The sequence below is a fragment of the Podarcis tiliguerta genome (genome assembly GCF_965153285.1).
Source record: "Podarcis tiliguerta genome assembly, chromosome: 10".
Taxonomy (NCBI): domain Eukaryota; kingdom Metazoa; phylum Chordata; class Lepidosauria; order Squamata; family Lacertidae; genus Podarcis; species Podarcis tiliguerta.
Genome location: NC_139543.1, coordinates 41,659,535 through 41,676,499, shown reverse-complemented (window position 1 = coordinate 41,676,499; position 16,965 = coordinate 41,659,535). Strand labels below are relative to the sequence as shown.

Here is a 16,965-nt window from a genome sequence, read left to right as displayed (position 1 = left end):
CTGGACTCCAGCCATTAACATGTACTATGATTTTTCTTTAAGAGATCTTATCATGTGGGAGACAATTCATATACTTTGCCCCTCCTGCGCCCACCCACCCCTGAAATTTGTTCTTCTGCTGCCTCTGGCTCAGCCAGCGTTCTTCCATTTATCTTGCCTCAGAAGGCAATCGTGAGGATAAAGGAGGAGGATCATGCCTTGACCTCCTTGGAGGAAGGCTGGGATAAAAGTGTATAATAATAATAATTATAACCCAAACTAAAAAGCGGCAGGCTTTTGAGAGCTTGAATACTTCAGAACATTGATCTTAGAGGTGATCCAAAAGGGAGACCAGCTTAAAAAGACTGGTGGAAACCATAAAATTATGAGTGAGTTTATAACTGGCTAAAATGAAAGTAACAGAACTTCCCACATTCTAGGCAGAATGTAGAGTAAATATGCAAATGTGCAGTGGGGCCACGAGTTTCTGTGTCCCACCCACCACCAGCATGCAACCCCTTTTTTCTTAAGTGGGAGGGTTGTGTGTGTGTGTTATCAGTGCCATCGCAAGGGGGTGGGGGGTGCGCCCCGGGTGCCGTGTCTGGGAGGGTGACAAGAAAGCACCCCGTGGGGTGCTCGCCCCGCCGCCCCTGGGTGTGGTAGTGCAAGCAGCCATCACGCCGCCACAGCCACATGTGGAGGATCCTCCGTTCACGGCTGCAGCCGTGAGCAGAGGATCCGGCCACCGTCCGTACGTCACTCGGGTGGTGCCAGCAGCAAACTGCTACATACAGCACATGCGTGTTGTCACACGCATGCGCTGTACGTAGCGACGTCGAACATGCACCCTATGTAGCGACGCCATGCATGTGTCGTAAGTAGCGGCACAACGCATGCGCAACCAGCGGTTTCCTCTGCCCCAGGTGTCGGTTAGCCTTCGTTCGCCCCTGTGTGTTATATCAATGCACATGTATACAAAAAAATTGCCCTTCATATCACACGTACTACAACTGCTGTGCAGTACCACTGTTCCACCATGTGCTCAGTGAACACACTTGGGTGAAGGTGTGAATATGCTCAAATCTGATTCAAACATTTCTTTAGCTACTTGCACCATTCAATCTGCTTTAGCCCGTTGCCAATTCAGCCATCCAGGCCAAGCTTTTATCGTGTGAAAGAACACTTTTACTGCCGTTCCTAGAGTCCATCTAACAAAAAACCCAAACGTATTTTGTTAGTTTTTTAAAAAACTGCTAAGCAAGTGAGTACAATTATAGACGCCAGTTCTTGGCATGGGAGTGACCCAAAGAAAACTCTTGAGTTTCGAACAAACAGTATCAAACCAGACGTTTATTTCATAATAAACACCCACATCCTTCTTTGCCCAACCACCACTACGTCAGCATTGTGCTAATTAACACAGAATCTAGAAATCATTGGCTACAAAAGAATGAAGCAGCAGGTGGGATAACATACAGTTAACAAGCAACAATACATTTTGGAGATGTCACTCTTTGTAGATACAGGAAACCCAGGCTCCAGGCACTGGGAACGGCGATTCTTGATGTTCTTATTTGCCACGTCTGTGCCCAAAGAAGCGCCTGTAGGCAGAGGCATAGCCATAGCGCATGGCATAACGCTCACAGGGATTGTAATCTTCGCAAATCTCCCGCTGCTGTTCCTGGGGGGTCTTGTTGCGCTCTCTGATCCTGCTCACAGTCGCAAGAGGGGAAGATGGGAAGGGGGGGTGGAGAGACAGAATATTATTATGACTTGCATCTACTTCCGCTTTTCCAGCTGCATCTTTGCAAGGCTTTAAGTGATTTCTAATTCTGCCCACAAGCACCTGCAAAAAACCTCTGCAAAGTCTTGAAAGGGTTTGTTGTTGTTTTTAGAAATATGGCAGCTTTCACACAAATGTCGTCTATGAAAATATGGGTGACACTGTGTGCAGAGTCTGACCCTGAGAGGAAAACATGTGGGCCGGTGCTGTTTCTATGGCTTAGAAGTGGTGCAGAGTGGAGAGTAGGCTGCATGCAATGGGATCCTGGGGCAATTCTGCAGAGGATCTAGTGGAGATTTTTGATATTATCACAGGGTCCTAGGGGCCATTCCATGAAGGATCTAGTAATAGGGATCATGACTCTTGCCATTAGCAATGTGTCATTTTCAGATTCTCCCAGTTTACCATTTTCCAGTTCAGTTCATTTTCCAATGGCTTCTCTCTTGCCTAAGAAAATACATCCTCTCCATTCCCCACTCACCATGAATAACACAGGACACTAAGAAGACGTACCTTTCCTGCACAACTTGGTTCCTCCTGTTCTCAGGTGGAGTTCTCATGAAGATGTTGGCGTGCCTTCTGTTAATGAAGGGACCTGGAGGGATAGGTATTCATCATTATTATGAGGTTGAACCGAAGGCCAACAGTTCTATACAAAGAAAAGCACTGCTCTCTTCCCATATCCTCCCAATATCAGTCTTTGTGATGGCCAATACAACCAGCTTAGTCTATACATTCTTGCCTTTCTGCTGTTAATAGCGACTCATGCCCTCTCTCTTCCAGTTTTCAATGGGCGCTTTCAGATGGCCAAAAGCCATTTTTGGCTACAGCTAAGCCTTAATGCATGAAGGAGGCTACTGTAAGAGGTGAGGCTGATGAGTTTCTCTAAGAACTCTGCAACAAAGGACAGCAGGAGAGAGGGACAGTGGTGAAGGTAACGGCAGAGGGCAGGTGGGCAGGTAATACTGATAGGCAGGTTTGCACACTTTCACCAAATATGCCATCATCATTTCTCCACCTGTTGAGTCAAAAGCACTGTGCTGGTTCACAACGGAAAGCTCTACAGTGCTGCTGCAATGCAAGCTGTAACCAATTTTACAACAGCACCTTAAGAAATCAAAATCATAAGCAGAAGAAACACAGGAATGCAATAGCCTGGGAGGACCCTGTTCTACGTTCTCATGAATAAATTAAAGAAATAATGTTGGTGCTGAAGAGGACAGAGGGAGGTAGAGCTAGGTAGCTTCCTCTAGTTCTTAGACGTAAGCGTAAGAATGGCTAAGGAGTGTCACATCCAGTTGGTTCCCGCAGTGCTTTCTTTGGGCTAGACTGAATTAGTGCTACATGATTGTGGCCCCATCATCTCCATACAGACATCACCCCACACTCTAATTGAAAATACTTCTAATATTTTCCCTTGCATAAATATCCTTCTTGTCGCATCACTTTTTCCTTTCTTGGCATTTATATATTTGCCAACACTTGTGTGTGGTTAATCTATCAGTTTTCATTTGGCCAAGATAGGCACAAGTTAATTGGTTCTGCTTTCCTATTTCAACAACTCAATGTCTCCAGTATGTGAAATATTTTGTTGTGTGTGTTTTTCCCTCCGTGAGTTTCCCAGCTGAATGAAATATTTCTGGTATTTAGGACATTCAGGAAAAATACCCAGCATCAGTAGCCCTTGCCACTACGACCACAGAAAGAAAAACAGCCACCATCCTCTCAGTCTAAAACTCTTCTGGCAAGCTCAAAAATCACATCAGAAGTTTCAGACTACAACTCCCATCATCCCCACCCAGTATGGAAAGTGATCAGGGATGATCGGCATTCTAGTCCGAAAGATCTGAAGGACAGCAAGTGGGAGAAACCTTTCCTAAAGAAGGGAGAAAGATGGGCATATTTAGGGACAACAGTTAAGCTTCATATTGTAGACAGAGCTTAAAGGTGGATCCTGGATCTGAAAGGATTGGAGTCCTATCCTGTTTTATTTTCATCTCAAGAGCGCTTGCAAAATGACTCTGCAACTGCGTATCTGCATTTTGCATCATATTTGTCAAGTGACTCAGTGTCTATTTTTCCTATATCTCTTTATATTCTCCCTAGTTGTTTTAATTTGACTTAAAAGCCCTATATCTTTGCAATGAACCAACCTCCCTCTTACCTTTACTTCTAATTCATACTTATTTAACAGCCCAAACCTACGTACGTTGACTTAAGTTGCTGGAAGCAAGCCTTGCTGTGTTCAGTCCTGGGCAAGAACATACAAACTTGCCACCTAAGGGGACAGACATGCTCCTGCGAGTGTTTCAGAGGCCTGTGGGCTAGCTGTGCAGGTCTTTTCAGTTCATGGTAGTCCCTTACTGGTCTACCAAATGGTTAGGTACTGGAACGGGGCTTGCATGAGTTGTGAAATCTGCAGTGTTGACGTTCTGCACTGAAATGAAGATGTCCCAGGGGGAAATACCCCTTGCCTTGCCCTTCCCCAGAACACAGTTTGCACTCCACATCGGGAACACAGGCTGCCTGCAGTAATGACTCCCTCTATCAGCAAACCAGTGTGATGAGAGCCACATGATTAAAACCAAAATGGGACTGCTAAGAAACAAAGGAGAGATATTTGCATGCTCAGGGGTTTACAAACACACACACCTTACCAAAAACAAACAAACAAAAAAACCCACTGCCAATAGCCACAGGATGTTAAGCTTCTTTTCCAGCTGAAGGTCCACAGTCTGTAACTATTGAGCATGCTGAGATTGCTCTCTTGGCAAATGAGGAACTGGGGGAGCAGGGAAAGGAGTGGTGGAGTGCCGTGACTGGAAGAGTGGCTGAAACTGTGAACAGGAGCACTTCTAGTAAGAAGAAGGATAAACTGCAACATCTAGTTGCAGGTCTCACTGGTTATTGTCTGTTCTCATCCTGCCAATCTCAGAATTGCCTCTACGAATTCAGAAAAGGCATTGCAGAATGCAGGAAAGGTAATAACAGGGTGTGATACACTTATGTGTCAAAAATTCTGTACCTGTGGAAATCTAGTTTATCAGAGAGGGCAGGTATAGTCTCTCTGTGTCCCTAACTTGCTAGATGTCAACATGCAGATTGTTTATTTCATGGTGGAGCAGTCAAATGTACCATTAACCTTGACTGGACAGATTGGACAGACTGAAGGCAGGGAAGTGATGGTGGAGCATTCCTTAATTTTTATTCCCTGGATTGAGTAGAGGAAAAATATTTTACAAGGATCTCATAAAGTGGCATGGCAAGAGAATTTGGGATGTCCACAAAATCCAAAAAGTGAACCTCAAGTATCATAATAAATCACAGAGTACATAATAACATTTCTTACTTGTAAATTCATGCGATTCAATACTCTCGTGAGACTCTGTGACAGGGAAAAGAAAACAAGGCAGTGCGTAAATTCATTGTTAACAAAACAAAGAAGGATATACATGAAAAAATATAAGAATAGCCTTCCTGGACCAGATTAAAACTGTCTTGTCCATAACATTGCCTTCTAACATAGCTTACCAGATGCCCCAGTCCAGTTCACAAGCAAGGCACGATGAGGTCCATAATTCCTTGTTGCTTGTTCACAGAGTCAGAGATATACTGCTACTGGGCATGAAGGTTTCATTCGAAGCTACTATGAATTATAGCTAACCGGTGCTTTTTTTCTTTAAAAAAAAAATGTTTAGGGGTACTCTCATTTTCCTACTCATATTGAAATACTGCCCCTCAATGAGGCCAAACTTAGATTCACAAAATGTTTAGGAGTTTGCGTACCCCTGCATCCTCCCAGAAAAAAGCACTGTAGCTAACAACAGATGTAGCCCCTTAAAGAATGCATTGATTCCTCTGAAAAGCCATTTGTGCTAGTGACAATCATAGCATCAGATAAAACCAATGCATCAATCAAATGGAGGAATAAGAAATAACGCTATGATTTTATTGTATGGAACTGAAATCAGAAGAATCTTTGAATGTTCTCTATTTCAGTGGTAGAAATAGAAGTGCATGTTTTAAGTTTCTTATGGAAATGAGGGGAACATAAAAATGTATAACTGTATAACTTTGGCTGCATTCTTGCATGCATTTATTTTGCGATTCCTGAATGTATGCACTTACCTTTTCAACTTGCATTTATAAAATGTTGCACTGACTTAGTTCAGCATGGTTGAATGCTTAATATTTATTAGATCACGTTGATAAAACATATCATAGTTATCAGAGTAAAAGAATGCTAAGAAAAGTACAAAGCAATGGACACAGATTGTTATTTTGGGGTTAGATAGTGAATCCCACCTAACATAAATCACAGAGTGGCAAGTATGAAAGGTACAAAAAATCTAACCAAAATTTAGCAATTTGGCGGAAACAGACACAACCAAATCATCTTTGATAGGCTGCTCACATTATAACATTCTATCTCACATCAATCCAGTTCACGTAATTGTGCCACAAGAAGGAGGGAGAAACCAAATATGTATTCAGAGCAAGAATAAACATATAATTATAGGAAGATAAATCCTAACCATTCAAGGGAGCAAGACCTGATTTGGACTCTGCCAGTGAAGGAAACTGACAATCCCAGTGAAGATGCTCACCAATTGTACACTGGATAAATTGCTTCCCAACCTCAGCCAAGATAAGCCACTTGCCTCGGACTTCCCCATCACTCCCATTTGCCCATCCCTGAGGTTTCAAAAGAAGCAGTTGGAATTTCTGGAAGGGACAAGTGTTCTTCTTTAACCCAGTGGGCTACTCATGAAGCATCATTTGATTGAAATTCATCAAAATTCATCTTATTGATCTACCCCACAGAGAATCTGGTAGTCCTTTAACACAGTGAAATCCCAATGGGCCGCTCTCGTTGAAAAAGTAGTCTGTGCATTTTGAAGACAACTGGAAAATCTGCCCCTAAGATTTTCTAGGCTGGCAGGAAGGTTTCCATTGTCCTGCTTGCAGGCAAAATGATTAACCCCTACACATACATTCCCTGGTGGTGGTGAAGATAAAAAGGGGTTGTGAGTGATTGAGAACAGAATGGTTTGTATCAGGCATGAAATAGAAAGAAGAGAGCTCAATTTGGACACTATAGAGGAACCAGAGGAGACAAGTGTGGAAAGGATGCCAAGGATGTAAGTTATGACAGAAGGGTAAGTGGCAAAGAGGTGGAGTGAAAAGTCAACCAAAGTGTGTGGCCAGAACATTCGGTTCCTGTGACAAACTATTCTCCCAAATGACTAGCAATAAAAGACATCACCTACCATAACAGAAAGCTGCCATCATCAGGACGGCCAGAAGCGCAAGGATGATGAGGCTCCGCATGGTTTCTCTCTTTGCCTCTCTCTCTCTGCGACTGTCTTCTTCTCTGTTTCCACTGAGGACAGCTAAAGCCTCTGGACAAGCTGCAAAGTTTAGCAGGGGAGTGTTTATTAAAACAGGAACAGCTGGGAAGCCAGAGAGTCAGATGAAGGGGGCCTGAGGAAGGCAGGAGGGACCTACTGGCACTTGCACTCCAGGAGGAGACTGTTATAAAACACCTCTCCTCATGGCTTTAAGATCTGCCTCTGGTGGGAGTGGGCAGGCTGCCTTCCCCTCCCTTTCTTCAGAGGGAGGTCTCCACAGTTCAAAAGGAGGTGAGCTGTTAACTCTGCATGTTCCAGAAAACGTTGGTCTGTGGAGGGCTGGCCCATGAACTGGACTCCTCCTAAACATGTGTGTTTAATTTTATAATTTATCCTCTGATTTTCTTGCCTTTCCCACATTCATTTTGCATACACAGTTCTGGAACTTGGCAGCCCATCATCCCTTCAGGTACATTCACTACATTTACCACTTTCCCTGGGGCACGTTCATTTAAGAATTCATTTTAGCATTAGCTTCTCTTCTCTAAACTCCATCTGCCTGAGCCAGACCTATTGTTTTGCATTCCTCTGTCACCAATTGTCTGATTCCCACATCTCTCCTAAGGGTACCAAATAAGACCCCCTCAAATCCCGCTTTGAACTTCTGCTTTCTGTGGCCTGGTTCTCAGAGTGGTGTTAAACTTGTTTGTGGCCTAAGACACTACCAGGGATGTGTGACTCTATTAATTTCAGTTTCTCATTTTTCTAATCTGAAGATCTTCAGTCCTCTACATTTACACATCAGTTTGCGGTTTATTTTTTAACATCCCTTTGAAAATATGCCAGCATTTTAATGTGAATTTCTCCAAATAGACACAATTTTGTATACAATGTTGCCTAATATAGTGCATTTTGTGTGTGTTATTTTTGCTAATATATACATTGATATGCACACTTTACCTCGGTATCTGCATTTTTGCACACATTACTTGGTTGGACAACTGCATTGCAAAATTAAGAGAAGTGCGAATTTTGAAGGACAGCTGCTACAGTTTGTGTACTGTTTTGGAAAGTGCAAATTACATAATTTCACCTTTCGATGCATATTGAATCCAATTTGTCTCTCATCCCTAGCCAATGCAAGTCAGGACTGAATGCTTCTCTACACACACAAAAATGCCTCCACACAGGAAATTAGAAGCCAGAATGAAATGTTTCTAACCTGTTCTTTGCCATTACCTACATGTTTTCTATGAGGAGATGCTTTTTTAGGTGTGGAGGAGCATTCAGTGATGTAAGGACCCACACTTTTGGCCTGAACTGAAATAGTGCAGCCCAAACACAGGTTGGAAACCTTGGTGAGGTCCAAACTAGATATGACCAAGGCAGTCACATTTGTTCTTGGCATGACTCCTATTCATGCCCAAAATGGCAAGGGATCTACTAAATGTGTGTGAGTGAGGAGAACTGATCTGTCCCCCATTTTACTCAATTGCTGTAGGCACTTTTCTCCCACTACTAGAAATGGACCAAGTCAGGGTGAGGAGGGCACTTTAAGTGATGGAGTATGTGCAGGAAAAGTGACATGGGGCAGAGTAAGAGAATAAATGTGCTCTTTTCAGATACTCAAGAGGAGTTGTGGTTTTTTTCATTATGCTACTAGATTTTAAGCTAAACAGCTTGGTTCCATATTGTGCTTTGTTCATGTGGGACTTCAGGTCTGCTGAGCATCTGCTCACACAGATAACCAGGAAGAAGATGCAAGTTCAGTTTGTTCAAATTGGTCTCTTCAGAAGATTCAGAAACCATATGGCAAAATCATGGTGCCTGAACTGTTTGGTAGCTTTCCAGAAGATAATGTGCCACCACCATAATAGGCCAGAACGGTAACAAGAGCAGTCTGCACATCAAAAAGGTGAATTTTTAGCATCACATCAACAATGGGTTTGTATATCAGTTGCATTGTTGCAATTCATTAACACCACAGTCCTATGCATGCCTACCTAGAAATAAGTATGTATGAAGTATGTGTGGCAGGGCTGGCTAGGTGGAGCCCCACTAGATGTTGCCAGACTACAATTTACACACACACACACACACACACACACGACCATTGGTCATGCTGGTTAGACAGCTCTGTAGCCAGGATGGAGCAGAAATGATAGGCATGGAAAACAATATTTCCCCCCCTGATGAAGTTCTATCATTACCTTCCCCCCCTTCCTTGGATGTACTAGAAAGGGAAAGTAGCACAGAATGGAAAGCTCTCTGAGTAAAATGAATTGGGATTAAGATCCCAAGTTCCTAGAAATCAAGAACAGAGGAATATTTACTCATCTGTAAACTTAACAATTACCAAAAATGGAATATGTGGTCATACTCAAACCACTTGTAAAACCGCATTCAGAATAGAACTAACTGGCTACACGGAGCAGTTACAAGTGCCAAATCAATCCAGATTTGGGCTGTCTGAACAGCTTGCTAGCCCATAAGCTTCTGGAGCCCTACAGCCAAACAAGACATTGAACACTTAAGTTTGTTCTGGCTGGTGGGGCACATTTTTCAGCTATTCCTGAGGTTTTATGAACTTTTATTTTTTACATGTCCTTGATGCGTAAGATTAAGGCAGGGGTCCTTAGAAGTAGTGGTCTTGGGAGCAGATGGCAACATGTGCCCTGCTGGAATAAAGGGGGAGACATTCCAAAGGGGAACATTCCAAGGTGGGAATGTTCTTCCTCCACTGTTGGAGACGATGGGCCTCCCTGGATGCCAGTTTCTAGGAATCCCAAGTAGGAAGAGCCCTGTTGCCCTCAGGCCACGCTTGTGGCTTCTCAGAGGCTTCTGGCTGGCCACTTTGAGAAGAGAATCCTGGACTAGATGAGCCTTAGCCTGGTCTATCTGAGCTCTTCTCATGTTCTTATAATATGAAACTCCCCAGGAGTAGGCAGGAACTCACACTACTCCCTTTGGCAAAAATACTTTGGAAGAGGAGAATGTCCAAATCATGTTGGAATTGGCAGGGCCAGGAAATAGCTCGCTCCAAACCCATAGCCCTCTTCCAAGTTCTGTGAGCATGTGGAAAGGAACAGAGAAAGCAGAAAGGAGAAGACTGTTTACAAGCACTATCCCCAGATGAATAAAGGACTTCTTTTCCCCAGTATCGGACCTTTCCTTCTCAGTCATCAACCTCATCTTTGTTCAAACACTGCTTCTCTCTGAGATTTGTATTCACCGGGAGGTTGAGCCAGAAATGTAGCCCCTGACATGAATCCATCCCAGTCTCTCATACCAGCTTCCCTTCCACTCCTTGTTCCCCAGCTCCTCCTAGATTTTTTCGTCTCCTTTAAGGATGGTCACTTGCTTGGTAAGGAATTGCTTCTGTCCCACAAAATTCAGATTTACAGAATGTGGATTTTATGAGGCAACTGCATATCACGGCCACTCTGGCGTCTGCAGGCCTCAGTGCTGCCAAGAAAAGATGGCTGAGGCAAAGGGAGGGAGAAAGAAGAGAAGAAGAAAAAGCTTGGGAGAAAGGCTTCAGGTGAGGAGGGGACAAGCTGTAAAGAGACTTCTAACAGTGATGCATTGTCACAAAAAGCAGGGCCCAATTCACTTTCTTAACAGCCACTCTCGTCTTCGGCCTTTCTCCAAGAGCATGCTGGGAGAAAGACCGCCACCGTTTCTCTGGCTAACTTTTTCCTCCTTGGTCTCTTTTGATTTGTTACCTCTGTCACCACATTAATTGCCAACATTACCGAAGCGTGGATGGGTTTTTTAAACACCATGTTGATACTATAAACATCTTACCCACAAAATGCCTAACATTTTCCGAGGGCAACTAAGAGCTTGGTAAGGATTTTGTTAACATAATAAAGTTTCAGTGAAAGGCCTGATTTTGATCCATCCAGATTTTCATCAGCATGTCAATGACCTATGGCTGGCAACTCAGAGAAACACTGATATTTTTCTGGGTGTCATCATGACAACACCTGGAAGAATTTTACTTGTTTATAATCAATACGTTCAGGAAGTTCTTTGCCAGAAACATTGCTGCTTTCAGTTCTGAGCCAGAATTCATGGAAAGTAATGTCAACCATTTTCACCAAAATTACCTGGCTGCATACAAGCAGCTTGTTCCTTCATTGTCAATGACAGGGGGAAATCATTTAGAGAAATGGAACAGCCACCAGTATTTTTACACAGCCTGATCTGGAGCCTCTTTCAAAGGGGAAGAAGAGTATTATTGCTCATGTGCCTGTCCTAAGTCTTTTTAATTATAAGCAAGTATCATTGAGACTGATCTTGAGTTTCCCAATCAGCAAAAGCCCATATCAGCCCATTTTAAAATCCTACAACCCAAAGCAGGTAATCCATACACATTAGCACCCTCAGATCTCTGCCATTTACTTCTTATAATTTTGCATGTGCAAGGCACCCCCTACAGACATTAGTAAGGTCCTGCATACTCACTGTAATGTGCTACACTTCCTTCTGTAGACAGGACTTGCCTGAAGGTCCTCTTCTCCCAATGTCCCTGCAGTCTTCACTGGCAAAGAAGGGGACCTTTTTATCTGTGATAAATGACCCCTCCCTCCCAAAGCCCTCCCTCTCCCTATGCATCCTCCTCCAGTCTGGCACCTCTTTTCTAAACATTGCCTTCCCTCACTCAGGAAATCAGAAACCTCAGGAAATTGAACCAGGAGAGTGTATGAACACGGACGTCAGTGGCCAACAGGGTCAAAGCCACATCTTGGGGGCAGAGTGTCTGTGCCTAAGCCATTAACCACTAAGGGCCTTGAATGGAGGCCTTGAAAGGCAGTAGGAGTTTTGAATGGGGGCTCTTTGATGGCCAGATCTCCTCTGTCCTCATTCCCTCCTCCAGCAATCGTTGTGCCCTGTACCACAAGCACTCTCAGACAAGAGCACACTTGCAAAGTCTTGTGGATAAATACAGAAGCCCTCAAAACCCTTACCATTTGGTTTGCATTCCTTAGTGGTAATGAAAGTAGGAGTGAAAAGTACTTGGGCTTTTCTGTTCGTATTCTCTTCTCTCCCCCACCCCCATCCCCCCAGCCAAAAGAGAGAGAGAGAGAGAGATGTTAAGGATTAAGAGAACACAGAACGAAGTATTTGAATTGAGTGGGAGTTTGGCACTCAAAGGAACCAAATTCTAAATTAGTTCCAGCAGGTGAATGAATGTTTAAAGAAATCCATTGTGCATGTAATGACAAAAGAAGCAGCCCACTACATAAGCATATGTATCATGTATGGCCAATGCAGCAATTCCGCTTGCCATCAAAATATCATTTGTGTGTGTGTGTGTGTGTGTGTGTGTGTGAGAGAGAGAGAGAGAGAGAGAGAGAGAGAGAGTGAGAGAGAGAGAGAGTTAAAATCCCCATGCTTGGAGGAAAGAGACCACCTGGTTCAACAGAGTGTAAGTATAGCTAGGTCTTATTTTTCATCCAACAGAGTTCGTATTAACACCACATGACAGCTCCCTTCAGTGTGTTTGTTCAATATAACAAATATTTAACCACTTGAACCCATCAAAGTTTTAGCGCTACAAAGTTTCCTTTCAGAGGACGAAAATCCAGACAGCAATTTTGCACACTCCTGAGTGGGTGCAACTGGGCACACACATTAGCAGCGTCCCGATCAAAGACTGGTACCTATCCCAATGGGATGCTCACTGCAGTCAGTGGTGGATTTTTTAAAAAAAAAGTCCTCATGAAACACCACCAGCGTTTTAGTGCGGATTTCTCTCAATACATATTTGTATGCAATTTTGCCTAATTACACATGTTTCTGCAAAACAATTTTCCTTAGAATAATTCGTTTTTGTACGTTACTTTCACTAATACTTGCAGTTCTATGGTTTTTTTGTGCATTTTTGTGCACATGACTGGACTGGACTGGACAAATGCATTGGAGTCGTGTGAATTTCAAAGGATAGCTATGTATCAGCTGGTGTGTTATTTCGGAAAGTGTACCGTAAATTCTGGCGTATAAGTTGACTTTTTAACCCCGGAAAAGAGATTAAAAAGTCGGGGGTCATCTTATATGCCGGGTATGCGTTCCCCCCGCTGCTGCTGCAACGGCCCTGAAGCGGCTGCAGCGGTGGCGGGTTCCGCTCCGCACCAGAAGAGAGCCGCCTGGCACAGAGCCCACCCACTGCTGCTTCGGAAGCAGCAGCAGGGGCAGCGGGCTCTGCTCAGCGCCGGGCGGCTTTCTCCCAGCACGGAGCTGTCCAGCGTATTAGGCTACTGGGCTTATAAGACTGCAGCTGCCAATTTTGGGGGTCGTCTAATACACCCAGTCGCCTAATGCACCAGAATTTATGGTCGATTAAGCCGTTTTGCCTTTACATGTGAACTGAATTGCATTGCTCCTTTATCCCTAGTCTCATTCCCCCCCTTCAAGTGCCTCCAACTGCTGCATTCCCCAAATGGTAAGAAGTCCCCAGCTTAGTTTCCTTTGGATAAGAACACTCTGGAGTCCTGTGACGTATTTGCAGTGCCTGTTTCTTTACACACATACAAGAAAATAACATGGATAGATTTTGTTTAAACATTAGCAGACACATCTTGATGGTAAGGATAGCTTAACTATGGAACCAATTGCCTAGGGTGGTGAGGTGTTCCTCACTGATGGTCTGCAAGTCTAGGCTGAACACCCAACTGCTGGAGATGCTATAGTACTAGATTTCCTGCTTTGACAGAGGTTGGAATAGATAGCAGACAAAGCCCTCTCCAAATCTGTGATTCTATTACTGCCATAGACATTCATGTTAAACTCAGACCCATTCCTACAGATGAACAGGAAAACATTGCCAGTTGTTAGCTCTTCTTTGAGCAAACACTTATCATTCTTCACCATTACCAATCAATCAGCTTCACAATCCAGCAGCCATAGCATTGTGTAACACACATTTGTTGTGTGCCATGTCCCTGAGAATATCTGGACATTTGTCTGCGTAATGGTCTGAGAACTGTCCTGATCACGTGTTGGTTTTTGCTTTAGCTTAGCACATTGCAAGAGAGTGTGCAGAAAGCCACTCCCGATATGGAGAGGGGGTGGGATTGCGGGCACGCGCCCACGACGACATTCTCGCGGGGCTAGTCAGCCCCGCGGGATTCCCCGGGATTCCCCTAATTACTTTAGGTTTCCCCCGGCCAGCCAATCGGCTGGCTCGGGGGGCGGTCCTTAGGTCAATATAAGGTCGGGGCAGCCCTCGGCTCGCCCCTTTTCTCTCCTCAGCAGCAGCTCGTTTAGCAGCTCTTTGCGCAGCTTGCCTCGTTCTTATTTGCCTCGATCTGCTTTACATCTCCGTTCTGCGCCCCGGACGCAACTGCCACGAACATCCCTGGAGCGGCGATCGCACAGCACAGATTGGGGACTCCCCGCTACGAGCTGCTACCGCGCTCGTCAGGTCGTCTTTGTTTTCCTCTTATTTTCGGTTATTTCCGGTTATTTTCCTCTTTATTCTGACCTTAACTTGCTGACCTTATTTTCCTGCGTTTACCTGCTTGTTCATACGTCTGTGACCTTCCTCGGGCGGCTGCCCACGTGGATTTCTATAACCCGCCTTCCTTTGGGGTGCAGTTGCAGTGCCGTGGGGGGGCTCGCGTCTTCTCGCGCCCGGTACGGTCCGGGGCTTCTGGGACTTTTGCCGTGTTCCTTTCGCCTGGTTTGAGTAACTATTCCGCTAGCTACGCTTATTCGGCTGATCAAATTACCCGCGTTCGGGAAACTATTTTGCAGGGACACTCTGTGTCTCTGCTTGCCAGCCTTTCCCTACACATCCTGGGTTTCGGGACTTTTTAACGTAGCCTGGGCGTGCGGGTGCCGCGGTGCCGCGTATACATAGGGACTTTAATTAAAAACTTTATATCTTTTACTTTATCGGAGCGGTGCTTACTGCCGACAGATTTGCCCGTTGCTACGGCGACGTGCTAGGGGCGGTCGTTTTGCTGCAGGACCACGTGGTCCCGTCGCGGCGGCCATCTTGAGCGTGGCAGAGGGCGCCGCCATTTTGATTGCACCTACTGCTGTCGGGCAGCCATTTTGAGTGGGGCAAGGGGCGCTGCCATCTTTGGACCGCCCTCGCTGTTGCTGCATCGGCCATTTCTAGTGAGGGCAAAGCAGCGCCGGCCTAATTCTCACCCCTTGTAATCGCAAATAATAATTGGGCCACATCCTTACTTGGCGTATAAACCAGTTAATAAAGAGGTAAATAAATAAGACTAACATCACCTTAGTGAAGTTACTGACAAGCGATAAGCAATAGTCGAGTCAGAAATAAATAAATTGGCTAATAAATAAATAAATGAATGAATGAATAAATACAAAAAAAAAAGAAGGATTGTTTAAATAAATAGCATTGCATATACATATATATATATAAATAAATAGGTATTAAGAGGACACAGTATTTACGCTAGGTAATTAATTCAGAATAAATAAATAAATAAATAAATAAATAAATAAATAAATTAAAAAAAATTATTAATAATAATAATAATAATAAACAAATAAATAAACAGAGGGTGTGAGAATCAAAATTTGGTCCTTCTGAAGCAGTGATAGAGTGATTTATCAAATCCAAACTCTTCTCTTCTACTGCACGATTTTAAGCGCTCCGATACTGAAGCAGGGTTAGAGCGGTATATCAGATCCAAATTCGCCTGCCGCTAGATCAGAACCTAGTCTTTTGTTATATTGCTCATCGTAGTTCGTGCCTTATTGTGGCAACATGGCAAACAGGGGTACATCCAGGTCTAATCCAGGGAATGGGGCTCTACTCCCCGCCGCGCAGGGTAACCCTCAAGCTTTAGTCCAGCTCTTTTCGGCAATCCAAAATTTTTATGCGCAATGCGGGCCCCAATCGTCATCTACTGCAGCCATAGTTGAGTTATCTCAGGACTGCATTCCCGACACCCCTTCTAGCCAACAGGACCTTGTTAGGCCCTCTACCTCCACAGCGGGTGCAACGCACCAGGGTGGAGGCCACCATAATAGCCCCCAAACACGCTTGCAAACCGCTCGGGCCCAGAAGGACAGGCCTGCGCCACAGAGGGCTAAGGCTGCCCCGCAGAGGGCAAGGGCCTCCGCAGCCAAGCCCAAGTCCTCACGGTCTGCTACTCGGGGGGAGGCCCAGGATGCAATTGGCGTGCCTAGTGTTTTCCAGGAGCCTCAGCAGTGTCCATCGGAAGTGGCCTCTTCGGAGGAGGACCTGCCACCGCAGCAAGCAGCGGAACCAGTGGATGACCCCGACCGCCAAGACCGCACATCTAGTGGGGGTAAGCGAAAAGCCAAGAGGAAGCACGTCGCAAAGAAGAGCAGAAGGAGGGACACTTCAGACTCAGAGGATGCCACAGGTACTTCTTCTTCGGATAGCGATAGTGACGTTCCCATGGAAACTTACTGGGGCGAGGGGGAGGAAACGGGGGCCCCCTTGTGGGTGCACGAGCAGCGGGCCAACTCCCATCGGAAGAAATTTAATGGGTCACTTGAGTGGAAAGACGGGGCCCTCCTGGAGGACATTAAGAGGTCCACGCACGCCCCGACCGATTTCATAATAGGTGGTCACCTCTCTAAGAGGAAGAGGAATAAAATCCTCAATGGCGATTACGTAGATATGTTCTCCCTCCTGCCCCCAGTCCAAACAAAAGGTAAAGGAGAGAAGAGGAGGTATCAGGGCAGGAAGAGGTACAGATCCCCCAGGGTGGAGCGCACTTTTGAAAATTGGCTTAACGGTTATCAAGTTTTCATGGGGATAGTGCTGGGGGGCTATCCTAAACGGGGGATGCATCTTGCATCCTACCTGGCTCACGTGCGAAGTGCCCGGGAGTT

The 16,965-nt window shown here is 44.9% G+C and overlaps 1 protein-coding gene across 1 annotated transcript; it reads right to left on the bottom strand.

The window, feature by feature from the left end:
• Nucleotides 1-1,309: 1,309 nt before the first annotated feature.
• Nucleotides 1,310-11,760, bottom strand: MGP (matrix Gla protein). Its single transcript, XM_083402558.1, has 5 exons — nucleotides 11,584-11,760; nucleotides 7,033-7,173; nucleotides 5,112-5,147; nucleotides 2,276-2,357; nucleotides 1,310-1,688 (listed from the first exon to the last, which is right to left on the bottom strand). Exons 2-5 carry the CDS (start codon nucleotides 7,091-7,093, stop codon nucleotides 1,550-1,552), a joined length of 318 nt encoding a protein of 105 aa, XP_083258684.1. The 5' UTR covers nucleotides 7,094-7,173; nucleotides 11,584-11,760; the 3' UTR covers nucleotides 1,310-1,549.
• Between the last annotated feature and the right edge of the window lie 5,205 nt (nucleotides 11,761-16,965).